The 25,168-nt window shown below is 51.4% G+C and overlaps 6 protein-coding genes across 6 annotated transcripts; 4 read left to right on the forward strand and 2 right to left on the reverse strand.

Annotated features, from left to right (window-relative positions):
• Positions 1 to 5,173: 5,173 nt before the first annotated feature.
• N0V96_006992 (uncharacterized protein) lies at positions 5,174 to 6,229 on the forward strand (the record flags this gene model as incomplete). Its single annotated transcript, XM_053192462.1, has 1 exon — positions 5,174 to 6,229. One exon carries the CDS (start codon positions 5,174 to 5,176, stop codon positions 6,227 to 6,229), a length of 1,056 nt encoding a protein of 351 aa, XP_053050226.1.
• Positions 6,230 to 12,949: 6,720 nt separating this feature from the next.
• Positions 12,950 to 13,730, forward strand: N0V96_006993 (uncharacterized protein; the record flags this gene model as incomplete). Its single annotated transcript, XM_065757881.1, has 3 exons — positions 12,950 to 13,137; positions 13,197 to 13,223; positions 13,307 to 13,730. 3 exons carry the CDS (start codon positions 12,950 to 12,952, stop codon positions 13,728 to 13,730), a joined length of 639 nt encoding a protein of 212 aa, XP_065613404.1.
• A 418-nt stretch (positions 13,731 to 14,148) lies between these two features.
• On the forward strand, positions 14,149 to 14,937 carry N0V96_006994 (uncharacterized protein; the record flags this gene model as incomplete). The annotated part of the gene is made up of 4 exons (XM_053192464.1): positions 14,149 to 14,263; positions 14,341 to 14,434; positions 14,485 to 14,576; positions 14,636 to 14,937. The coding sequence occupies 4 exons, from the start codon at positions 14,149 to 14,151 to the stop codon at positions 14,935 to 14,937; spliced, it is 603 nt and encodes a 200-aa protein (XP_053050228.1).
• Positions 14,938 to 18,792: 3,855 nt separating this feature from the next.
• N0V96_006995 (uncharacterized protein) lies at positions 18,793 to 19,710 on the forward strand (the record flags this gene model as incomplete). Its single annotated transcript, XM_065757882.1, has 4 exons — positions 18,793 to 19,000; positions 19,071 to 19,324; positions 19,401 to 19,433; positions 19,510 to 19,710. The coding sequence occupies 4 exons, from the start codon at positions 18,793 to 18,795 to the stop codon at positions 19,708 to 19,710; spliced, it is 696 nt and encodes a 231-aa protein (XP_065613405.1).
• A 1,177-nt stretch (positions 19,711 to 20,887) lies between these two features.
• Positions 20,888 to 22,585, reverse strand: N0V96_006996 (uncharacterized protein; the record flags this gene model as incomplete). The annotated part of the gene is made up of 1 exon (XM_065757883.1): positions 20,888 to 22,585. One exon carries the CDS (start codon positions 22,583 to 22,585, stop codon positions 20,888 to 20,890), a length of 1,698 nt encoding a protein of 565 aa, XP_065613406.1.
• An 800-nt stretch (positions 22,586 to 23,385) lies between these two features.
• Positions 23,386 to 24,972, reverse strand: N0V96_006997 (uncharacterized protein; the record flags this gene model as incomplete). Its single annotated transcript, XM_053192467.2, has 1 exon — positions 23,386 to 24,972. One exon carries the CDS (start codon positions 24,970 to 24,972, stop codon positions 23,386 to 23,388), a length of 1,587 nt encoding a protein of 528 aa, XP_053050231.1.
• Between the last annotated feature and the right edge of the window lie 196 nt (positions 24,973 to 25,168).

Raw genomic sequence — 25,168 nt, forward strand, 5'->3', positions numbered from 1 at the left:
CGGCACTTGTTTTCCAGAACCCCGCCACAAGCAGTAGTTGGTCTAATTGTTCTAGGGGATTCCGGAGAAATATACACGCTTCTGTTCGGTAGTCGCTATTCCTTTAGAGAAGACAATGACGGATGGCTGGGGGGCAATGGACCACGATATTCCCCGTCGCTCATCCATCCTACCCCCGGAACGCCGAAAACCTTCAAGTTCACGTCCGACTGAAGCTTCCGATCGAGACCGGGGCCCCGTTCACAAGTCTCGCCGACCTTCGGCAAGGCACTCATCATGTGCGATGCCCAGCCTGGCCTACAACAGATTCCGTCAAGGCTCACCTCTGTCGCATCATGATATAGACAGTCGGGCACACCATGGGGCGAGAACTCATGTCTACATCATGTTGGTCTGACATCCCCATGACTAAGTATGTGCATGATACACTACCACATGACGAGCTTCGACTTCGTATCACCAACCTCATGGATTACATCTGCATCTGCATCTGATAAACAAAACGTCCTGGAAGAAAGAGGGGGCCAATCATGCCGTAGAGGCCACGCCATTACGGCACGAATCGGGCCTCATGCTGCAAAATTGGATGCGCGAACGCGACGCCGGATCCGGAGGCTGGTTTATTCTTTTGCCTCAACAATCACCAGGCTTATACAGGGGGTCACTAATCCGCGCGATAGTCTATTGCACGATATTCGTACTCATGGCTTCACTTTTGGTTCAATATGCTGGTTCAAGTTTGGGTGTGTGTTCTGCCCATGCATCCAAACTTCTGGTCGCGGACGGAGTTGTCAAATCAAGAAGGCCGAATCGCTTCCGCAGAGAAAGCTATCCGCTCCGGCCCCCGGGGAGGATCTCGAAAAAAAATCAAAAAATCAAAAGTCAATTCAGCCATTTCCAATGGATGCGGAGTCGGCTGCGGGGGCAAAAGCGGCAGCGAGCAGCGAGTAGGCTATACTGCCTGCGGTAGGGTAAGTAAGCAAGAGTGACATCTTGACAAGGTCCTACCTGCTATCGACCGATGGCAGCAAAGAAACAAGATTTGGTTTCCAAAGGCCCGATAGGCGCGGCGTTTCCTCCGTACAAGGAACAAGGTGGTTTGCGGCGTTGCGCTACCTTTTTTGCTTTCTTCCCTTTTCTATCTGTTGACGATTCAGTTTCTTTAAGCTTTCAACCCCAGTCCTTCGCACTATTTAGCACCTGCAATATTGAAACGATGGACTGGCCAGCGCGTAGAAGATCGCAGACTCGTTCGCACTAATGGACTACGGAGGTTCAGTGTCCCGAGTGCTGGTCACCTCTTGGGATTTCTTGGCTCTTCTGCAAATCGGTGTACCAGCCAAGCGAGATGCCGTTCGCCGTTCATATTGCGACTGCATGGATGCATGTACATTGTAGAGAGGATGGGAAGGGGGAGGGGGTGGGGACGATCTTTCTTGGAGGCTCTTGTTGTCGAAATCGCCAGGGACCTACCCTCTGCGCGCGATTGGCGAATAGCCTTTTAATGATGTGAACGACGAGCGGTTCCCCCTCCCTTCTCTGTGGTGGTGGAGGTGGTGTTGGTGGTGGTGGTGGTTGCAGATTTGATGGTGGGTTGTATGCAGCGCGACGCCTGCATACGAAAAGGGATGGGGTTGGATGACAAAAGATTGGGGGGATACGAGGCGCGATTCGGATCACATGAAGCCGTCGGGGGCGGGATTGGAAGTCTTGGGGAGCTGGGAGCATACGGCGGTTCACCCAGAAAGTCATCGCATCTTTTTTGTGTTGTTTCCGCGGGCGACAAAAATCCTCGGTAATCAGATGTTTCTTCTCGCGGGAGCAGCACCCTTTGGCTCTCACATGGTCGCCTTGTCTCTTGGGCGAGTTTCTTTGGCTTGGGGGATGATTGTTGCGATACCACGGCGGCGATTTCGGCATCCTCTTCTCCAGCATTTGCTCTTTGCTGTCACTCCACCCTCCAACTTCCCTCCGTCCCTCCGTCCCTCCGTCCCATTGTTCAAGATGGAAACCCTCTTCATCGGGTTCGTGCACCGCACTAGTTTTGACTACAACCTCCCCAAGCTGCCCCTTCTATTCGCGGGGACTAATGATGCAGGCCGCGAACACGGACCAAGATATGCGATGCCGGGCCTGAGAGTTGGACTTGTACGGAGCCACGGAGCATAGCTGTACACCTACAGTAGTTGAGTAGTAAACCTTGAAGCTGTACGGGGAGCTATGACTACGAAGTCCTGACGTGCTCGGCTTGTGGCTCTAGGAGGGGGACCTCTCCGCGGCACGTTCTGCCGTAGCCTGTGGTACATAGGTGGCAAGAAAGGAGTGGTGTTCAACCGTCACATTGCAGTCTACTGCTTTTCATCAGGGTGCTGGGTGCTCAGCTTCAAGCTGTCATGATGGAAAGATTCCTCGGCGTGGACAACTGTCTTTTGTCAGCATCAAACCACCTTCATCATTATCAAGTCATCAACATGGAGCATCACAGTCGAGAGTGGCAATCACACAAGCTACCTACCAGGCTGAAAGGCGTTTTTCTGAAACCCGATGTTAACCTGTCAGTGTCAAAGAAAGGACTCGTATTACAAGGTGCCAATGGGAACTGTCACTGTCACTGTCAAGATTGCGACCGCCTAACAATCCAATAAGAATTGGCATATAGCTTCAAACTAACCTACCTTCAGGTTTCCCGTCGTTTCGTCTCAAGACTGTTTGATTGAGCCTCCTTTTCCTCAGTCGTTGCTAAAAACTCTGAGGGTCTTATCGCTCAGCCGGGGACGAGGAGGCTTTCTTGATAGTGGATTTGAGCTATTTCTGGTTCTCTTTCAGCCTCACAATTGTAACCCTTTGAGGTGTTGAACACTGGTTGGCGACTACTTTAACGTCAAGCGAGATATATCAACATTGTAAGGGACCCCATGTATCAACAACAACACATTCGCACCACAGCGCCATGATAGAGCTCGATCTTGAATCGACTAGTAGTTTTCAGCATCCTGCAAGAAGCGGACCTCCAGGCCTCTCTGTTCCAATTGCCACCCCACGCCTGGCCCCGCCATCCAGCCACCGAACAATGTGATACCGCCGATGGTCGACATACAGGTGACAATATGTGTTCGAAAGCCTCTATTATCTACCGAATACCAAAAACGCATAAGAGTAAAAGAGCTTTTCAAGGCGTAAGGCGGCGGCGGGTCACACCATGTACGCATCCGCACGGGTGCAGCGTGACTGCCCGCTTTCGGTGGAGAGAGAGATGCTTGGTGGGGGCAACATCAGGCAGCGGATATGCGCGTTGACAGGACAGGGCCTTGAGAGGTATTTGTGGTTCAATGTGTGCTTTTGTGGAATATAGTTGGTCCAAGGATGAGTCTGATGATGAAAACAGAGAGGTTGGAAAGGTTCTTGTTTATGATTAAGCAAGACGTGAGACTCACGTCGGGCGACGGCGGTTGCGGCGGCGGGAGTGAACCCATAAAATGGACTGAGAGCGTGCGTGAAGCAGCACCAGGTAAGACAGGTCCGCGAACTGCAGATACAAACTATCTCGCGGTTCGACAGGACTCACAGGCCAGAGTATTTAGTATACCGGCCGAAAGAGTTTTAAAGGCAGCGCGGGGGATTGCTTCCATCACTGATCAACGGTCGCCAGTACCAACCACCTTGCCTATCACAAACGTGGGGGGAGGAGAAGTAACAAGATGCGTGACCATCGAGCCGGGGTGCCGGCATGCCGGCTGGCCGCGTTTGCATGTCTCTTTTTTCCAACAACTTGTTTTTGGCCTTGTTTCTTTGTTTATCTTGTGTGATGTTACATGCCCGACTCACCGCATGTTGCCCGTGTGGTTTCACCATTTTCCAATACCCTTTAGTGCGACACTCTTCGAGTTCTGGATAGATGAAGTCGTCTTGTGAAGCTGTCGTCGAAGGCGAAGGGGAGTAATGCGAACACAAGACAGAGACAGCTGATCATAAGCCATGACAATCGAGCAGTTGAAAGGTTATCCGAGGGCTGGCTGAGGATTGGTTGGCGGGCCGAGCTGTCGTTGTTTCGGCGGTGGCCGGGCCAGGATCGGCCGCGTGCTGTTCCCGCCGATGCCGCACGCGGGGCAGAGCGTTGCCCTGCAATAGTACGGTTGTGTCGCCATGACCTACGGGCCCTGGGCAGTGGACGTTATGTGCTGATCCCTTGGTTTTATCGCCTAGCTAGTGGTTTAGAGATATGGTGTCCGTACCTATGGTACTAGTATCCGTCCTTGGCACAGTCGCACACGATGCTGATATCTTCGTGATGGATTCAAACGGCTTGCTTCACGTTTCGACCTCTTCTCAAGTTCTCAGATTACTTCCCCCAATGTCGGGATAACCCCTATAATCTCAGGGGCAACCCGCAAAAAAGATGGTGGAGCGCTTTGAGCTGCTCGCGGCCCGCCCGGAGGCAAAGGCAATTCCGGAACAACTTTGGTGCGGTCTTCGATTCATTTTCATGCGGCGCACGTGGGCCCTCCCAAAGGTGAGCCACCGCGGACTTCCAACGGGGGGAAACCAGTGACGTGACGTTCGGCTAAGCTCTGAGGCTCACTCTCACTCTCACTCTCATTCTCGCTTCTCACCTTCGAGTCTCCCTCAACAGTAAAAGCATCTGAACCTCACATGTCCCCGCCCCGTCCCCCTCCCTGAACCTTCTCTTTTTCTGACTACTTTCTTGTGGAGAGTGTGTGGGAGAAGTAAGGTGTGAGAGACTCGGGTTTATTGTTTGTACATCATTTCTTCTTCTTGTGTACCTAATTGGACGTCATTTCAAAGAACCGAGTCTCGGGCATATCCCCCTTTTCTTCAACGGTTCCAACAAGACTTTGCTGCCGAGCCTTGCGGGGCTACCCTCTCCGTCCCGGAGACCTGCAGAGCACCGCACCGCGAGCGAGCCAAACAAGGTGCAAGGAGCTCCGTCATCCGCGTCTCACCCGAGAGAGGAGCCTCATCCGTGCATCGCGGACCTCTCGGATCACACCCCCCCGTCCGCGTCTCTGCCTCTCAGTACAACCTCACCCATCCCGCTCACTTGCTCACTCACTTCAAACGAGTGTGTGTATCACTCACTCACTTACGCGTGCCCTGTATCACACACTCTCACACACACACCCGCGGTTTATAGACCGCGGTGTAGCCTCACAAGATGCGTTTCCACTGCATGCCCCTCCTCTACGTCCTTTCCTTCTTCCTACTCGTCTCAGCGCTCTTCTCCGTCCTCCTCTCTCTAGCCCCCTGCTTCGTCAAGTCCAAGAACCACTGCTACCGCGGCTATGAATCCCACTACTCCTTCGACGTCGACAAGGCCGACCACGCCGAATGGATGAAGGCCATCCCGGATGAGGCCAACCTCACCTCCCTCTCCATCCCTGGCACTCACGACACCCTCACCTACGACCTCACCAATCAGGTCTTCCAATGCCAGAACCACAACCTCTCGGCCCAGCTGCACGCCGGCATGCGCTACCTCGACATCCGGGGCCGCCTCGTCAACGACTCCATAGAGATCTACCACGCCTCCATGTACACGGGCCACTCCTACACGGAAGTCCTCCTCACCCTCTTCGACTTCCTCGACGACCACCCCAGTGAGACCATCGTCATGCGCCTCAAGGAGGAGGGCAGGCCCCTCGGCACAAACAGCATGACCTTTGAGGACGCCTTCAACTACTACCTGCACAACTCCACCGCCACCTCCCCCGGCGCCAAATCCCACTTCCGCAAGCACAACCCGCGCAAGCCCTACCCGACCCTCGGTGCACTCCGCGGCAAGATCTTTTTGCTGCAAAACTTCCCCTCAAAGGGCCCTGAAAGCCCGTACGGTGTCATCTGGGAGTCGGCCGACATGGTCCTGGAGGACCTCTGGATCATCCCCAGCGTCGAGCACCTGTACATGAAGTGGGAGGCCGTCGAGAACGCCCTCCGCCGCGCCGCCACCGCGAAACCGCACGCCAACCGCGTGCTCTACCTCGCGCACCTGAGCGCCAGCGTCGGCGTGCTGCCCATCGAGGCCGCGGCGGGAAACCTGAACCGGACGGTGGCCGGCATCAACGACCGCACCGGCGACTGGCTCGCCGCGACGGCGGACCGGGGGGATAGCGGGATGACGGGTATCGTCATTATCGATTTCCCCGGCAAGGAGCTGGTGGATCTGGTGCTGGCGCGTAATAGACCGCTAACGGACCGGAGTGCTGAGTTGTGAGAGGCCCGAATGTAGAGCTAGAAGTGTAACCTAGCACCCTCAGGGTGGATATTTTGTCGTATATCAAGCGTAATACCATTGTTTCTTTGATCATCCTTGCTTTGATACTTCACCGTTGCTTGTCTTTCACCCTCTCCATGATTAGCGCGGGCTTCGACCGTTACGGCTATCTGCTCTACACGATTCATGCGCTTCCAGCACACGTCCCTTCAACATTGAGAAAAGTAGACAATCTTTCGGTGTAGACGGACAGACTCACAATGCCCAGGTCAACAGTTGCATCAAAGACTCCCTCGTTTTCGTTCTCGTCTTCCAAGACTAACTACCAGACCGCCAGTAGTTCGAAAACTTGGCAATAGCGAAGTGGAAACAGCGGGACTTGGACGTCAAAAGACTCGAATCTTCAAAAGTACCTTACAGACGCGGGCAGGAGGGGGGGGTTCGGTTCATTCAATGTTGGTTCATAGACGATAAGCTACGGCAACGGTTGAACCAAACGACAACTTCCTGACAGATATCGCTCCACTTTTTTCCCTTCCTCCTTTTCCTCCTCGCTCGCCGACCCGCCCGAGATGAGGATCTTCGCCGGGGAAAACGACTAGCGTCGGAAGCCGGGTGATCCGCATAGCCCGAAACGGCGCCGGCCTTGTTGTGGAGTTATTTGACGAAGACCTTTTACGCATTTTACTTTTTTCGTTGGTGTTTTTTTCTGCCCGGCCGGCCGGCGACGCAAGCTCCAGCTGTGCCTTCCGGAGTCTTCCCCCCTTGGGGTTAATTAGTTTGGCTGATTGAGCGGATAAGATCTCATCGCGAATCAAGATTTCGATAGGAACCATAGGTGGTTTCTTGCGGGTACTAATGACCCTTGAACTTGTTCGCTATTTGTATGATTCGGTTCTTTTGGAAGGCAAACAGGACACACGCGTTTAGTGATACCCTCAATTGAGAATGTTTTCGACTTGGGCCAAACCACAGAAAGCAGTGACAGTCTCTTCTTTGTTCGTTGTCAACATTGTCAACGCCGGCTGTGTCGAGTGCTCATCATCAACGACATGGCCGACGCGTCTGTGGAGAACCCCGGGTTGAATATGCGTCAATTTCTCCCACAATCTCGATCTGTTAAACGCAAGCGACTACTACGCGTTGTTTCCTTGACGTCGTCCCACCTCGGCTAATCTATTTCTCATCAAGTATTCCCCAAACCCCCACAATTGTCAGCGCCTTTTTCGACGCCAACTACGCAAGTGGCGGTTTCAGCTTGTGTGCGTTCCCGAGCTGCCAAACCAACCCCCAAGAGGCTTTTCGATCTCTCGTTGGCGTTGCTGGGGGCTCGGAAAAATGGACCATAGTAATTTCTGTCGGAGGTTGTGTTGTTCGATGGTGATTGGTTCCATTGGTTACTTGGTCGCGTGTTCCACCAAGCCCTCCGCGGCTCTGTCTCGTGGGAGTAGAGATCGTCAGGCACGTAGATATCGCCGCACCATCTTCACAAAACCCCCCATGGGAGCCACGCACGCGGAGCTGAGGAACGATTTTCATTGACAACTCCGTCCGCCGTCTTCCATAGCCCCGGGGAGAAAAACTTGGAATGGTCTGGAACCTGGTATGAAAACCGGATCGATCGAGGAACTTGTGGTTCTGGAGCGTTATTTTTGATGCCGTTTGTCGTTGATGGAACTTATTCTTCAGTTCTAAGCTCAACCCCGTCATTCTCAGCTGAATCGCTCTCCATCTGCCAAGATCGAAGCTTGGGAGAACCAAATCCGATTGCCGAGTCCTTGGGGTGAGCAAAGCCGTTTTCGCAAGACACTCCCCGCCTCTTCCCCTTTTCCCCTCTCTTAGCGCCGGGTCCGTGAAGGAGGGTTTATTTACTGCCTCGTATGTTAGGCAAAGTAGTTTGGGAAGACCACCGGAGAGGAGTAAGTCTTCAGGTGGGACCACGGACGAGGTAAGAGAGCACCTACGATCACGTTGATTGGGGTTTGAATGTGCACATCTAGCGTTGACATCAGGGCGGTCGCGTAATAGCGGGTTGAGTCTGTTGCGCTGTGTTTGAAAGCTCAGTCATAGAGGTGAGACTGCGTAGGTTGTATGCTGGATAGAGGATGGTGTCTGTGGTTGAGAGATGGACCTACTGGGGGCTTTGTGTCCTGGTGATCTTTTGTTCTTAATTAATTGATAGAATATGTACGGACGGCTTTGTTTGTCCAATCGATCTGGTTCCTGGGTTGTGAGTAAAATGCTATTGAAACATAACCCAGGTGTCGCAGATTGCAGTACTTCTAGTCTCTACTTGTGAGGTAGCCTTGACTACCTTACTGAGGTCCTCACATTTTTACGTGAAAACCTGAGTTGATCTACTATCCAGCGAGGTAGGTGTAGTTAGTTACCTTACTTGAAGTGATGGTCTCCCCAAAAGGAATTGCCATCGATACAATCATGTTTGATGTAAGCATTTGGACCATTATTTGGTATATCCAATGGTAACTACGGTTTGATATTCTCTTTCTGACTTCGAGATAATGTAGTTCAAGCTTTGTAAGTGATGTGCAGTCTTGTAGGTGGAGTTAGCCTAGATCTACTGATTGTGAGAAATGACGCAGGAACGTTGGAGCATATGTTCTCTTACTTAAAGCGGCACCCCCATCTGGATTTCCTAGAACCAGGGAAATATAAGTAGACGTAAGAAGTTGATAGTAGGCTAGATTTGTCAAGCACATAGTCATGCCGAGAAAGTTGTCAGAGGTGAAGTTCTGCCAAAGAGCTCATGGCTGACAGCACCACGGTTGCTGGTCCATTTGTATGTTTAAACTAGGTTGAGATTCAGATCGATAGACAAAGACATAGTACTGGAATCATATGGTGTTCAATGGTCTCAACTCCCGAAGCGTCGACGTCCTTGCTAAGGACTATGGGGTAGTGAGTCAATCATCAAGACATTCGGCTGCAAAGTGCCTGTAACCAACAAACCCCGATTTGCATGAGTCTCTCTAAGGAATTGAAGGTGTTAGTTGGCAAGTGTGATATAGGAGAGAGTCGCTGCGTCAAGTACTTCTAACATTACCTGCTAACCATATGTCGTAATTCAGGATGCATCTGCTCACTGCGAAATTTGATGAGAATCGAATGAGCAAGTTCAGAGCCTCGTGCGTCGAAACTAGACTAACCGGTTCTTGAAACATCAAGTCTTCACTGAAGAAAATCTCAGAGCCGCGAAAGAACGTCATACACATTTTGGAGGTGATGAACTCGAAAGAAAGAAGACCATGTTGCCAACGCTTACTTCCGTGTCACTTGGTACTTGAATCTCAATGAAGCCCGCTGGCTATTGGGAGCGTCTTCAATTAGAGATGTTGAAGCTCAGTTGAACGGTACAACGCATCCTCTGAACAGTGATCCGAACTCCTTGATACACTAAATACAAGCCTCTCAGGTTTCGCTGGTTGACCACTTAATGTGCATTAGCTTTCGAAAGGAAAAACAAGTTAGGTCGTTTGAGAACCCTTAGAGTCCCAATGTTGCGTCAACTCGTTAGGCAAATATGTTGCGCTTGCTGGATTTGGGACACAGATGCCACATGTTGAGTCTATGAACACCGGCTCTGATGCCTCTTTGAAGTATGTTATTAGCAAAGCTAGAGATGAGCCTTCATAGCCAGGTGACCGCCTGTTTTCAATAGTTGAAAGGATAATGTTAGAAACGGTATTGATACATGATTGTGTTTGCCAATACGATGTTTTCCAACGTCTACTGTTACGGATCGATTTTCACGATTAGTTGTTCGAACCATGGATTTGACAAAGTGAACAGGGAACGTAGGAAAGTCGCGCGTCACAGAGACGTTTATCGATCTATGAGACATGCTTCAATTCAGATCTTGGAGACGAGGGGCTGTTAAGTTCGGAAGGAGAACATAGACTACATAGCACTGCACTTACCTGAAATATGGGTATTTGTCCTTCCACAATGCCGTGCAGGGGTTTCTTCATCATAGAAATATGAGCTGAACAACGAATCTAGCATTCTTCCGTTCATGGTCATACAAGGCTGTACGTGCAACTTGATGGCCTTGTGTACACGGGGGAAGTCTCAGAAACTTAGTTGTTGTTAAGCGCTGATGACCTTCTGGTCGCGTCTTAAAACAAAAGCCAACAGCCCTGGCGACTACAAGTCTAATTCGGCTTTCTCGACTCGTTGGGGTGCTAATAAGCCCGAATCCAACCCAAGAATCAGAATTCTGCAAGTGACTGACTCAGTGTCACACATATCATGGTCCAAAGAATCTGTTGGCGCTTATTTCGCCCGCTTGACCCATCCATGTTGGTTCGGTCGACGACCCGGGGTATGCAGCTGAAACCAACAGGACAGGTCTGCGCCGCCCTCGCCTGCATGATCCCCTCACCGCGAGGGTGATTTTGCTTTACCAGAATAGATATCTCCAACGGAATCAGTCTCTGTAATAGGATATTCAACCGCAATGAGGCTATGTCTTTCGGGCTAGCCTGAATGAGACGGCTTGGGAGGAACGGAGCACCAACTTATTTGAAGAGGCGGGCAGCACCCTCACCCGACTAAAGCGCCCGAATTTACAGCTTTTCGTGGTTCTTTTGTGTCGCCGCCGACTTCCAAAGGATGTCAAGAGTCGTGAGTTCTTCTCCTCAAAACCCCAGTATCAATCCTTTCCGCCAGGAAGCCCACTCAGTTAACGTTGGAATATCACCATTAGCAATCCTCCTCGGCCACGGCCGATCCCCCAAGGGCTGCGGCTTCTGAACCCCCGCCTCGGACCGCATCATTTCCTCAGGAATCAATGATCTCAGGTTCTCCGCCGGCTTCATTTCCAAACAGGCACCAGTCAGTAGCAGCATCGACGACGTCTCGGGGATCGTCTGCCCCAGCTTTCACTCCTGAGTCGAGTCGATCTCCATCTATCGTCAGAAGTGACACGTTATTTCCGGACCTAATATTGCCGAGCCGAGTGTCTCCTGATGAGCCTATCCCTTCAATTGAGACTGAGGCAGGGGCCGAGCCTCTATTATCTGGAGCGTCGATTCCTCGTGCCCCAACAACCTATACTCGCCCAGGGGTTGCCTCAGTATCAACCTCTCCACTGGCATCAGCTCCACACTCTCCACTCCCCTATAGGGCTGCTGATAGTCTCCCTGGGGAACAACATCCAGCTCGGGATTCCTTCGAGATTGGAAACATTACTGATCGTCTGGATCGGCTAATTATCGAACGCCTCGATCGTACGCCAGTAGAGAGGGGGCTGTCTGAGATTAGAGCCGCATTGTCGAATCTGTTCGACGATGTTGGGCGACAGAGTCCTCAACCCAGCAATCCTACGCCTGCCTTCAGGCAAATCTCCTTGAGCCCGCGCCCCCCTCGTCGATCGCGGGGGCGTTCTGAAGGACCGCTGGTGTATCATGAAGTCAAGGACGAGGAGCTGCCAGAGAGTCGCTTCTACGACCCAGCGGTCCAAAGCGCCATCAAGGACGCCAAGGCATTGATGACCCAGTTGGCAAATGTTCTCGAAGAAAACCCTCTTCACACCAACCCCGATTCAACAATCAGACGGCTACATGGCAAAGCACTGGATCTGTCCCAATTCGAAGGACCTTCGACGCGGACAGTTGGGTTTGTTGGAGATTCCGGCGTTGGTAAGCGTCTAGTACTGTGATCGAAGGGGCCTTCTCTTACGAGCACAGGTAAAAGTAGCGTCTTGAACTCCCTTCTGGATCAAAAGAATCTCGCTAGAACAGTAGGTTAAAGAAGACCGTGCGTAGAGTCGCAGCCATCGGTTAACGTATGCTAGAGCAATAGCGGGGCCGCATGCACCTGCGTTGTTACCGAGTATCACCATAAGGACGGGGATGATTTTGCTATTGATGTGGAATTGTTCAGTCAGGATGATCTCATGGAGCAATTAAAACAACTGCTTCAATCCTATCGAATGTTTCACCTGAACGGGGGAGAATTAAGGAGAAATGATGGAGCGGCAACAGTTGTCGATTTTGAAGAGCTGGCCAACGTCGCTCGAGACACTTTTCGGTCCATGTTTCGCGGTCAGCTGGCGAGCGAAGACTTCCTTATCAATGAGGAGGAAGCCACTATCCTAAGAACCTTTCGTTCTTGGCTGCGAAGAATGGACCTACCGCTTGAAGGAAGACATGAAAAGCCTTCGCGGGATAGTTGCGCTGCTTTCCTGATGTATCTGACGTCCGAGTCGGTAGATACACGAACGCCAGCTGTTTGGCCTTTCGTCCGTAAAATCAAGTAAGTTTTGCCTCATTCCAGAGGTCGGAGAGTGAAGTCTTCTAACAGGGATCAGGGTCTTCTTGTCCTCACATATTCTGAGTAAGGGTCTAATCCTCGTCGATCTTCCTGGTAAGGTGAAGCATCCCTTGATACGGCCCAAGTGACCCTAATATATGAATTTTAGGATTGCGGGACTCCAACTCGGCACGGAGACTTATCACCGAAAGATATTTGGTCGAATGTGATGAGATTTTTGCCATATGCAACATTGGACGCGCGACTACAGATGTCGGTGTGCAAAGTGTCTTTGAACTTGCGCAGAAGGCAGGGTTATCTAAAGTTGGAATCGTCTGCACAAAGTCCGATGTGAGAACGTTTTAGAATCTCCAATTTCCCACCTTGTTATAATGTCTAAGCGGTTTGCTGACGGCGGAGCCACAGGACATTCGAGTTGAAGAAGCCATGAAGGATTGGCACGGCCGACATGCAAATCGTATCCAGCAACTGAGCGATGCAGTCTCCACCACTCAGGCAAAGATTGAAGATATCAATCTTAGCTTAGCGGAAATTGACGAGTTGGAGACGACGGAACTGACAGACGAGGAGCAAAGAGAATCGATTCAACTCCACAGCGAACATAGGCGAACTAAGTGAGACTCGTCTGCACAGAGGCTTTTGCATCTATCGCTAACTCGCATCGCCTAAACAGTGCAGTTTTGAAGAAGAACTTATTCGAGTAAGTTATGCGGCCGTCAACCTTGTTGAATAAGTACAGAAACTTGGCCTCAGTGTAAGCTGACATGCCGACCTTCACAATAGGCTGAAAGAGTATCTGATCAAGACCCGCAACACTATTGTTGACAGCCAACTCCAAACGACTTACAAAGAAAAGATTAGAGGCGGAAGCCTGGCTGTGTTTTGCGTTAGCAACATCCTATACTGGGATGAACGACATAAGCCGAGAGACGTGGCCCTCCCATCACTGCAGCTAAGCGGTATCCTTGCTCTGCGAAAGCACTGCCTCGGCATTATTGCGGATAGTCAGTTGAGTATTGCCAAGAGACATATCGAGAACGACATTCCAGCTATACTTGGAGAAGCTGCATTGTGGGTTGAGTCTGGTGCAGGAAGCGCCGTTGCTGAACAAAAGCTCCATATTCGAGACACGCTGAATTTGATTGAGTCTCGGCTGAAGAGGGTCAGAGAATCCTCAAGAAACTTCTTTTTGCCTTTGGATTTTTAGACTGATAGTCGGTAATTAGGAGTTGACGAGAAGGAACTCAGATCTTAGCCTCGTTGGGACGTCGATCAAAGATGAGTTCAGGATGCGAGTCTATGATAGTATGTGGTCTACCTGCTCCTCAGACCATCAATATGTCTGACTCCAAATGTTTAAGATCGTCGCAACAATACATGGATGACTGCAGCGGCGAATGCCGCCTTGGAATGGCATCCAGTAGGTCGCTCAATTTCTTTCCACATGTGCCTAGCTAACTGGATCTCAGTGGGCGCCTGGTAAGATTTAACTTTGCAAGTGATGCCTGGTGACATTTTACTCAGAAATTTGTGAAGGAACCTATTCAGCGTTCTGTCGTAATTTCGGGAACCATCGTACCAGGATTGCCGGGTGGCATGATTGGAATCAGGAGTTGATTTGCACCATGGCCGAGGATGTGACGCCTCAGTGGAACTCGGTGTGCACTTTTTGCTCGGCTAAATTGGAGCAGGGCGGTCGTCTAATCCAGAGCCAGATGGACTGGGCACTGGATTTTCTTGGTGAGTAGCTTTCAATCACTTACTGGGATCACTCCGCTAATGCTGGTCAGAAAATGAGCTTGAGCTTTTTCCTGTAGTCACCGATCTCCTCCAGGAAACTTTGATCTGCCACAAGAATATCATGGAGTCCCAAGTAGAGGATCTTACCGACGAAATCGGCGCTGACTTGAAGTAAGCAGCTCAATCTTCTGAGGAAGGTCTCAAACTCACCTTCGAAATAGCTCGCTACGTATTGACGCACTTACCGGCATTCGGACGTCCATACTTGGTCAAGCGATGGAAGACCCTTACAGGCTGTGCAACGCGGAATATGGTAAGTTGAGATCATACAGGCCAGATATTAGAGTATGTTGTTAATTGCACTGAATGTAGGAGGAGGAAGTGATGGGAGACGTAAAAGGATTATCCGCAATGCTGTTGGTCGCGTGGATCTGTTTGAGAACCACATGATTGAGTTCAAGAGCAGAATGAGGCTTTTAGCGGATAACGTACAGATCGAGCTACAAGCTATCGTCCGTGCTGGGTTGGCCGCGATTACGTCGGTTTTTGACCTGATCAGGAATGAGAATATCGCGACAGAAAGCGAGGAGAACCCCGAGTTGAGACGCCGCCTGGAACAGGAGATCGTCACGATCAAGGAACGGATGAGACAGATCATGGATATCATGGAGTGATCGGTTTACTGTGTATGAAGAGAAGTACTTGTGATAATTATTTCGGTTCATCTGTCAATTTCCATGGTGAAAAAACGAGAACTGACTCGGTTCTGAAAAGAGCCCGATGGTGTGTATATTCCGATCGTTCAACGTGAAATTGGCTCGAGACATAACACAGTATCAAAGTTCCAAAGGAGCTACAATTATATTTCGAGACTTAGCCTCAGGGATTTAGGGGAAAGCGAAGCCAGTCTCAGCTTATGTTCATTTAATGGCAAACAAAGGGCACGTTAGGTAAATGAGAAACAGAAGAGCAGAATAGATGTATGATTCTTGTCCGCTGGAAGCATTGCGCAGCGAGATAACGTGGAAATTGAGTAAAGCAGTCTCATGATATCAGTATTTAGAGATATTTTTTTAGTGTTTCTCCAGCTAGTTCTCAAATTAGTAGGTTATCATACAACGTGGTATGATTAGGTATTAGTGAACGGAATCACCGTGGCGAGAAAACTTATCCTGCAAAGATGCGTAGCTCACCCTGCTCGCCCTTACTCATTTAGGTTGCCCGACCTGGGGGCGGCAGATGATCCGGTCACACTCGAACGCCAGAGTGGCAAGCGATAGAGTTTAGATCGGAGGAAGATCCAATTGGAAGGGGAATCCCAGGCAATGAATCACGGGCATCCTAGGGGCACCTCGACCGAGAAGTCCTGAGGATAAATTAAACATGTTTGTCATGTGTACTGACTCACGATGCAACGGTACCGTCAGTATCACGGCGAACATTTCCGTTCTTTGGATCGGCTTCTGGTTGGCGAGTACTTCGGCTCTCCGATCTGTTATACCCAGTATTGCTCGAGTCGGTGCCTTCGGTCTAGTCATTAAAGACCGACTTCGAGTTAGTGGGTTGCGGGTCATGATCGCATTCGCAGAACTTCTTGGGAAAGAAATGACACGAAAGAGAAAAGACTCCCCAAGTAAGTTTGGGTCCAATTTCCGCCAGATTTCATGTTGCCGACGTAATTGGCAGACCTCGAAAAGAGTCCAAAAGGTGACCGACAACGACAGCATTGAGAAAAGGTCGGTGGCAGTCCTGCAGTGAGCGCTCGCCGCCAGGTGAAAATCAATGGATTGAGATTTGCCAAGACCTCGGTCTCCATGGCGGTGGTATCGCAGAAAGCTTGGCGGCAGGGTTCAATAAGGGATGAGTGAAGTTCGCCCCTCACCTGTATTATCAAGGTCGCGCTACATAAGGCAGTTTCCAGACTGAATAGATTACCAAGTACGCCAGGATGGCCATATGAGTTCGAAAATGTGTTCTGTGGGGAGGTAGTGTACTTGCTTGAGAAGTTGGCCTGAAATCTTTAGCCAGACAATCACAGGTCCAGTGCGGAAGGTCCTCGCAAGACGGGCGCTGGGTGTTGACTGGTAACGAAGGCTGACACCATCCGACTTTTTCTGCCAAACTTCGTGGTGTCAGTATTCGCTCGCGTCAAGCTAGGAGATTTTGTTCTCTAGCGGCGAACAAACGTGGGGAACCCCCGAGCCAAAATGAGCCCTTTCCCTCTCAAAACTCCTCACTTGGTCTTCCAAGCAAGGCTGTTTATGTGGCTAAAGCATGGAGGCCGCTGGTCCGCACATTCGACAGAGGTAGCCCATGAGCCTAAGTGGATGGCCCCATTCTCTAAGCGATATCGTGTGAACGAAGCTCATCGGAGGGTCCGGCCAGTCCTCGTTTGGGTCCATTGTCAACAAAGTCGGCCGAAGTCTTGACCCTTAGCCATATGCAGGCGACGGTCTCAAATATCCTTGGGTCTGCATATAGAGATTGTGGGGTATTTGGAAAGGAGGGAGCCCGGAGTGGAAAGGAAGAAGTCAACCCCTTTGTCTAATATGGAATGTCTGGCCATGTTACAGAAGACGAGCCTAGAAGAACCATCGGGGATAAGCTCAATTGGAAGCGCCAAGTGAGTGTTTGATGGGAATACCAAGAACTATGGGATTGCTATGTTCTCCATTCCCGAGAATGTCAATACTGACGGAGCGTCCGTTGACAGTTTAAAAATTTCAGGTGAAATGGATACCATAATACGGCGAGGTGGGCAAATATGGCCATTTTCAAAGCCCACAAGGCGGCGGGAAGAGAATGATTCGCCCGGCTGCCTGTGCGTTGCGGAGAGAAGCCGGGTTGAAGTCCAGCATAGCCTCAGAAACGGACCCTCAAATGTGGGAAAAGCGGGAGATAATCCCAAATTGCCCCTGGAGTGAGCAAGAGACAATGAGCAGGTCCCAAGGGCTGGGCACGTGGGAAGCGTAAATATTGACCCAATGACCTCGATCAAAGGTGGTCAGGATGCCAAAGAATAAGGTGATGGCAGCAAGGGTAGGCGAGGGCTGCCTCAAAACTTAAGATGACAGCCGCCAAACGTGCTGGCAGAACACTGGCGGCAACATGGGTGCTAGATAAGGTTAGGCATGGTCAGACAGACTCCCGGAGAACATGACATGGGTCCTCGGTCTCGGTCGCGGTGGGGCCGGCGGATGGCGTCCGCTTCCGATGATACTCTCAAGGAGAGTCTGTCCTGAACAACGACTGGATCGGTGAGTTCTTTTTCTCGCAAGACTGCCATAGGAATGATGGAAAAACATTGTCCAAAAGAACGGTGTGCGGGGCAAAGCTCCCCTGGCAATTTTCGAACAAGAGTCTTTGGGGCGAGTTTGACTCTTGGCATTAATCAACATCCAGCACCGGACTAGGTTGTTAGCTGCAGCAATCCATCCCATTGTGCACACAAGAGTCTTGGCAACTCCGCCTTACAGACCACCACCAACAACAATGCATTTGATAGAATGGACTCTTTTTCGCTTTGGTCCCACACTCGCCGACAGACCACTGTTGTTGTGGCCTCCAAGACAGGATGTCAGCAGGATCACGGTATCACCTTCGTTGGCCACGCTTGATTCGTCTGCTGCTTGAAGAGAGGCCAACTCAGAGGGGCCCCTTGCGCAAAGAACCTGGTCGTCGGGCTCCCAGGTTCGTTACCACATGGCTTAATCTCTTTTTGAGGTCGGAACTGCCGTCCGATTGGGTCGCATCTGGCCGGACGCCGAAGAGGTTAACAACTTACCATCACACCCTCACACCGTCATCCGTAATCCGATCAAGTTTTTCACACATCTGTAGGTACACCGATCTGTAGGTACACTGCAAAATCAGAGCTTGGTGGCAATCTGCAGTATGGCAGAGTCCTGTCGACAGTGGAGGGCGCTTCTTCTCCCTTTAAGTCAGGCTCCTTCCGGTCCAACTAAGCCCAGGAGTTTCATTGTATGTACTGTGACCCCCCTTACATGCAGTGTTGACAATAAGTGAAAGCCAGGTACGAAGTACATCACTCTGCGGGACCAGAACACAACAAAGTTTCCAACGCAGACGCCGGTACGCGGAGCAAATCTCCAAAGTGACTCCATCAGCGACTACAAGAATCGCGCAGAAGCAACCATGCAGGCATCTCCCGGGCCCGCTTGTTTATATGTCCACCAATGATCCAAATCCCCGTGCGATCCGTCGTCTCCTCACCCACGGGCTCGGGAAACCCCCCGCTCACCTAGGCCTGAGACAGGCGATACTTGGTTATTGTGCCTAGACTCTTCTGATGAGTAGCCAAGTTACGATAGGGATAGTGTGAGCTTTCAGCATTGGTAGACTCTGCGTGAACCAGGAACCTCTGCCTTGAGAAGGTTTGCATATAAGTCCTCGGGTTGTCCGACCTATTCGCATCCAGTCCTTCTGCCCATCACTCTCACCTTCTTTCAACTTTAAACCAACTACTACATTCATTCTTTATTTCTGCGAGTGTATATACTCTTGTTATCATGCAGTTCCTCAAGTTTGGCCTGGTGCCTTTGTTGGCCGCCCTTCCCAGCGCTTTCGCCTGCAACGGCTACACTGGTGGTGTTCCAAAGGCTACCGGTACCGTGACTTCCAAGTCTTATATCGAGATCAAGGCTGGTCAGGTCTACGACGGAAAGTGGCAGCGCTTCGACCGCGGCTCCGGTGCCTGCGGTGGCCAGTCCGAGGGTGGTGAGTAGCCAATGTCCATCGTACGCGTCCTAGCTGTGCCTGCGTACCTAACACATGCCCCTTCTCCAAGACTACAAGGACTCCGTTTTCTACATCCAGGCCGGAGGCACCCTGAAGAACGCCATTATTGGCAAGAACCAGGCTGAGGGTGTTCATTGCAACGGACACTGCACTCTTGAGTTTGTCTGGTTCGAGGACGTCTGCGAGGACGCCATCTCCATCAAGAACGACAAGGCTGGAACCCAGTCCTGGATTGTCGGTGGTGGTGCGTACCACGCCTCTGACAAGGTCATTCAGCACAACGGCTGCGGTACCGTCAACGTGGTGAGTATCGATCGACTAATGTTCGCTCTCAAATAAGCAATGCTAAGAGTTATCAAAGATCAACTACTATGTCGAGGACTACGGCAAGCTCTACCGCTCTTGCGGAAACGTAAGTCGATAATTCCTGGAATATACAACTCTTGTCTCGTGACAAAACCCGCTAACCTCTCTTCCAACCTGCATAGTGCAAGACTCAGTGCAAGCGAAACGTCTACATGGAGGGCGTCACCGCCAAGAACGGCGGAGAGCTGGCCGGCATCAACCTGACCTACAAGGACACCGCTACCCTCAAGAATGTCTGTGCCGACACCAAGACTAAGTGTCAGATGTACAACGGCTGCGCTGGTGGATGCGAACCCTCCAAGGCTGGCACCTGCTCCGGCTAAGCAAATGAGGCATATTGTTTTGTAGATTTCATTGCTCATCGCCTCAGGGGCTACATGATCACACCGGAGGACTTTGGAACACTTCACATTGGGCTAGATCTAGTCTTACTTGACTTCTTGTACATATCTATACAACTACAACCGGGAGGCCACGTATATACTTACACTATTCATTCTTCCAAGTCATCATTAATCCAAACTGCGGCGCTCCAAAAACAATTAGAGTAAAAAGTGCTGCCTCTGTTCCTCGGATAGTTTCAGTTTGGCTCTTCCAGACTACTCAACTATTGCAATTACAGCCTGAAGCTCTTTGCGTCTGCAAACCGTTGCTAAATCTCTCATTTAGTGACTACCGATGTTTCACAATAGCCCCTCCCCGAGAGTAACTCCAGGTAAATTGGTAGCTTTAGACTTGCATCACTTGGCAATTCTTCTTGGCTCCGGCCTAGAACTTGCCAATTAGGCAGTTGGAAGTCCGCCGCCCACCGGCCTCCCCTATCTTCTAAGCTTGCGAAGTGGCGTCACATTTGTAGTAGTGTAAGTTCCTAACGCCGATGCGAGGTCATGTTTTCTTCAGAGCTTGCAAAACTGATGGGCAGAATGAAGTCCGTAAATCATCAAGGCGTCGGCCTTGACCCACTGTCACTGACCATGAACTAGTTGGGCTTCTGCTTCGGAACCTGAAGAACTGATACCTCTGTGTAATGTAGAATTTGATAACCGTTTGTAGATCGAAGTAAACAGTGAAATCAATCCCCTTATGGTGAATTCATCATTTGGGATATTTGAAGAAAGGGAGACTTGGTCACGGAACTGACAAGACTTAGAGAAGACGGATCCCACACGCATGCACGCAAAGCATTCACATATTGACACCTGGATACCTGGAAACTTTACCCATCTCCAAAGCAGGTTGCAATCCTAGTGAAGCAAAAGGAGTCTCTTCTTCTTCTTCTGCTAAAGCGCGAAACGAATACTTTCCATTGATGCAGTCCCTTCCCATAATGCCCGTGTCCGTTCCTTCCAATGCCCTTGTCAGCCTAAAGATGTGCATTTTAATGATCTATCTCACTACACCGTCCATTTCCTCGCCTGGAAGCCAGCGTCATAAACTGGCACGTGGTCTCTCAAGGTCTCTGAGGCGACGCTGGAATGGAGGCCTCAGGGACCGCACCTGTCAATCGACCGTCTTCAAGCGACAGAAGCACGAAGACTTGACGGGAACATCCGCCACGGCCAAAGCTAGTTGGAGCTGCGGCTTGAGGATCTTAGCCTCGTCAACCCTGCCCAACTTCATCAGACACTCGTAGAATCCGTGCAGTGCCCAGACATTGTTGGGGTGCCGCAGAGCCCGGGGCAAGGTTTCGTCAACCCCAAGGTCTGCACTATAGACAGCCGCTGCCTCCTCGACATGGCCCTGCTCCAGCAGCAGCGCACCGAGCGCGTGCCGTGCTGGTTGCATCCATCCCCAAGGCTCATCATAGGGCAAGGCATCATCTCTCTCTACGGCCTTACGCAGATGGGCGAAAGCGATGTCGTAATCCTTCTTTCGGTAAGCCAACTCTCCATCCAGCATAGCCTCGGCAATGGAGAGAATCGACAAGCAAGTGTTGTTAAAGACTGAACGGGATAACGGTACCCGTTTTACTGCCTCGGTAAATAATACGCGCTGCTTTTCCGCCTCTTCAATCCGACCCTGCACAGCGTAGGCTATGCCCTTCGCGTAGTGTGTCATGGCAGTGGTTGAACAGTAAAGCTTGGAGTCTCGCGGAAGTTCAAGAGCATGAATAGCCTCCCAACGACCGAAGCGTACCAGGGCGTGCATTCGCATGCCGAGAAAGCCCTCGAGCCAATCTGCCATTGGTGGTGACTCGACTCGCAGTAAATCTTCAGAAATAGTCGACTCGAGCTCTTCCACAGTTATAAGGGCTACCCGGGACTGACCGCACAACATGGCGGCATATAGCCTGAAGTGAAAGTCATGCGACCGATACAGCGTGTAGAAGTTAAGAGGACCCTCACGGGCGAGGAACTTGGAGTCGGCACGTATTGCGTCAGAGTTGGACGCGATGGCGCGACGGTATTCTCCACAGATGATGTCCAGATGTGTAGGCATATGCTCAAGATGCCCTGCGTCCGGGACAAGTCCGCGAAGATTGTCAGCTATAGTCAGGGCGGCTTCCGGAGTTGGTGACATTTCCATCAGATGGATGTATAAGTGAAGGAGGCCTGGATGTTGCAACGAGCCTCTGAGCCTGAAAGTGCGGTCCATTACATCTTTGATCTCCAGGGTCCTGGCACCTGGCGTTGGCTTTCCAGTCCTATAATCCCACAACTTCCAAGGCGTAACATTCATCGTGGCGTCTGTCCACAAGGCGACCACGTCGAGATCATCAGGATAGGCTTGCAGGACCGAGTCCATGGCTTGGGCGTAATCCTGATTCCACTTCGAGCAATCATCTGCTGGCTTCTCTTGCGGGTAGCGACATGACAGTGCATTGATGAGCGCAACCTCGACTGGAGTAGCCTTGCCTGAGTGGCTCTTTGCCTGCATGATCGTGTGATGTGCGCGTTTGGTCGTATCGGCGAGGTCCTCTCCATCAAATACCTTCCACGGCTTGTTGTAGTTGGGCCCAAGGACGAATGCGAGTCCCCAATAAGCCATGGCGCAGAAAGGATCATTCTCAATGACTTTCCGGAAGCACCTCGCTGACTCCTCATGGTTGAAGGCATACGCCCACGTCAGGCCGCGGTTGAACCAGACCTGAGCATCCTGGCTCGAAGTACTCACGGCGCGATGGAATGTGCCGAGGTTGTACGCATAAGCGGTGTCGTTGTATGAGCTCAAGGCAGACGATGTAGCCTTGCTTCTCATTTTGGCAGATGCTTGGCGCTAGTTGACTGACGGGAGATCTTTCCTATATCAAATGGTACCGGTGACAGGCCCGGGGTGTCAGAGCTGGGGAGGGATGGGATGTTGGGGTGGGTGTCGATTGGTTGAGACATCTGCCGTCAATGATGTATTAGTAGACGTTCCGCGTCGGACTATCATTTCGCCGCCTGCGTAGTTGCCCCCCTCAATCCCACCGTTCCCGTTGTCCCACGTCGTGAACCTAAAAACCTTCCGCGCGGACACATTGCTGAAACCCCGGTAAGTCAAAGCACTGATACGCACATATTCATCTGAACGGTTGCTTCTACGTGTTAGTGAGAGTCGAAAGGTAAAGAAGTCTTGTGCATCATCTCACACGGGCTGTGGTGTAGCTTTCTTGGTTGATAGCTTGGACGACTTCATAAGCCGAGCGAAACCGATTCTGCGCTGCCACAGCGGTCGGCTGAGGTGTCATAAGACGTTTCTCATAAAATAGATATTTTCCCGTCGTATTGTCATGCAACAGCTACCTTAGATCAATCCCGTATCGACACAGGACAACTTTTCGTCCGGACACTTTCATTCCTCATAATGGCGGAGACATCGAGTGAGCGGAGAGATCTGTGCTCAAATCGCTTGAATATTCGCTAGAGCGGCTATCTCTTCATGGGGTATGCATGTCTGTGTAGTTGGTGCTAGTCATAAGGAGGTTACTACTCGCAAGGACGCATAAGCTGTGGGTATATGTTTGGTACGAATCATTGCAATTGAATAGATGTTCATACTTTTGACTTCGAACTAAATCAAGCTACATGGTGGTGAGATGCTGCCTCTATCACGGCACCGCCCGTTGTTGTCGGACCTTCATACCCCTTTCTTGCACCCAGCATCCACCACAGACCAACAAATATGGTGAAACCGCCCCATATCAAGCATGCGTAGTTCATCGACTGGGCATTGGTCGGCAGAGCGAAAGGGAAGCAGTAGATGACGAACCATACCAACATGTAAGAACACGCGATGCTGTTGATGGCGAATCCAATCCATCCACGCATGTGGAAGGGTCCGTACGCGACCATCTTCCGCCCTGAAAGGAGGTTAGGTAGTATAGCGGCGAGATAGGAGCTGCTCGAGAGAAGAATGAAGCTCCCGACAAAAGCGTTGAAGGCTGTTGTGCTACCGACGTAGATTGCCCCGAGAACCGTGACCAGGATGGCTGACAAGACTGTAGACCACATGGGCATGCCCAGCCTCGGGCTCACATGTCCGAGGAGGGCAGGACGGGGACTTGCGCCATCACGGGCAAGAGCCCACAGTGTACGACCGCAAGTGATGTATAGACCCATGAGCGTAAGACCGATACAGATGAGTACGAGGGCGAGCAGGCCAGTCGCGCCGGCGGCGGAGCCGGTAGCCTGACGGTAGATCTCGGCGATCGGGTAAGGAGATTCGAAGAGAGCATCATAGTCGTTGATCGCGTACATGATGGCGACCAAGTAACAGAACCCGGTGACGAAGCCGATGCTCAGCTGTAGCGCGAGAGCAATGGGGACGTTACGCTGCGGGTTCGGAATCTCTTCCGCCAAATGGGTGGTGGCATCGACGGCACCGACACTGAAAGCTCCGTTCAGCATTCCGGCTACAAAGACAAAGCCGTTCGGATATCCGATGTCGGCGGTCCACTCGGTCCAAACAAAGGAAGACGATGCATGCGGCGGCCGTCCGTCTCGACCGGGCATGACGGCTACAGTGATGACGGTGATGAGGAAACCTGCTACAATCGCAAAGACACCGAAATCGTTAATCCGCGGCATAGCACTATTAGCCAGGCAGACAATGGCGCATGCAAGCCATGTCGCGATGATGTAGACGATGAAGACGTGCCAGGGCTTGGCCTCAAAACCCGCGTGGTTGAGCGCGTACATCTGGACCACCGTATTGCCGAAAATCGATGCCATGCTGGCCGCGCCGAGAACCCACGCGAGATAATTCCACCATCCGGCGAAGAAGCCGACGACGCGGCCCCATCGGCGGCCGGGTGTGACGGAGGCCCAATGGTACACTCCGGCGGACGAAGGAATGGCGCTTGCTAGCTCGGCGATGCTGGCGGCGACGGTCCAGTAGCAGACGGACACGGCGATGAACTCATATAGGACGCCCGGGGGACCGCCGTTGAAGATGGCGACAAGGATTGAGCCACCGATCGCTGGCCAGACATTCCCGACTACTAATCCAACACCGGCGAGGGAGAGCAGATTGAAGTTGCGCTCGAGTTCTTGGACGTGGCCAGACGCGTTGATGGCCACATCGTGTTGGTCGGCCGACCGTGTCTTGTTGACATTGGGGGCCGTGGCCTCGCTTTCGTCGTGGAGTTTCGTATCGCGATCCATGCTTGGAACGTGTTGAGAGTCAGGAAGATGCATACGGACCTACTGCTGGTCTTCGAGAAGTTCTGGGGAGGAAAGTCGAGGCGGGCCTGTCTAGATAGACATCTGAACGCGACCGGCCCGGTGCTACGTGAAATTACCCGAGAGATCCAGTAGCGGCATTCACGGAATTTCGATATCGGCAGCCATTGTCATTCCA

The sequence above is a fragment of the Colletotrichum fioriniae genome, assembly GCF_027942845.1.
Source record: "Colletotrichum fioriniae strain IMI 355084 chromosome Unknown scaffold_8, whole genome shotgun sequence".
In the NCBI taxonomy this organism is placed as follows: Eukaryota; Fungi; Ascomycota; class Sordariomycetes; order Glomerellales; family Glomerellaceae; genus Colletotrichum; species Colletotrichum fioriniae.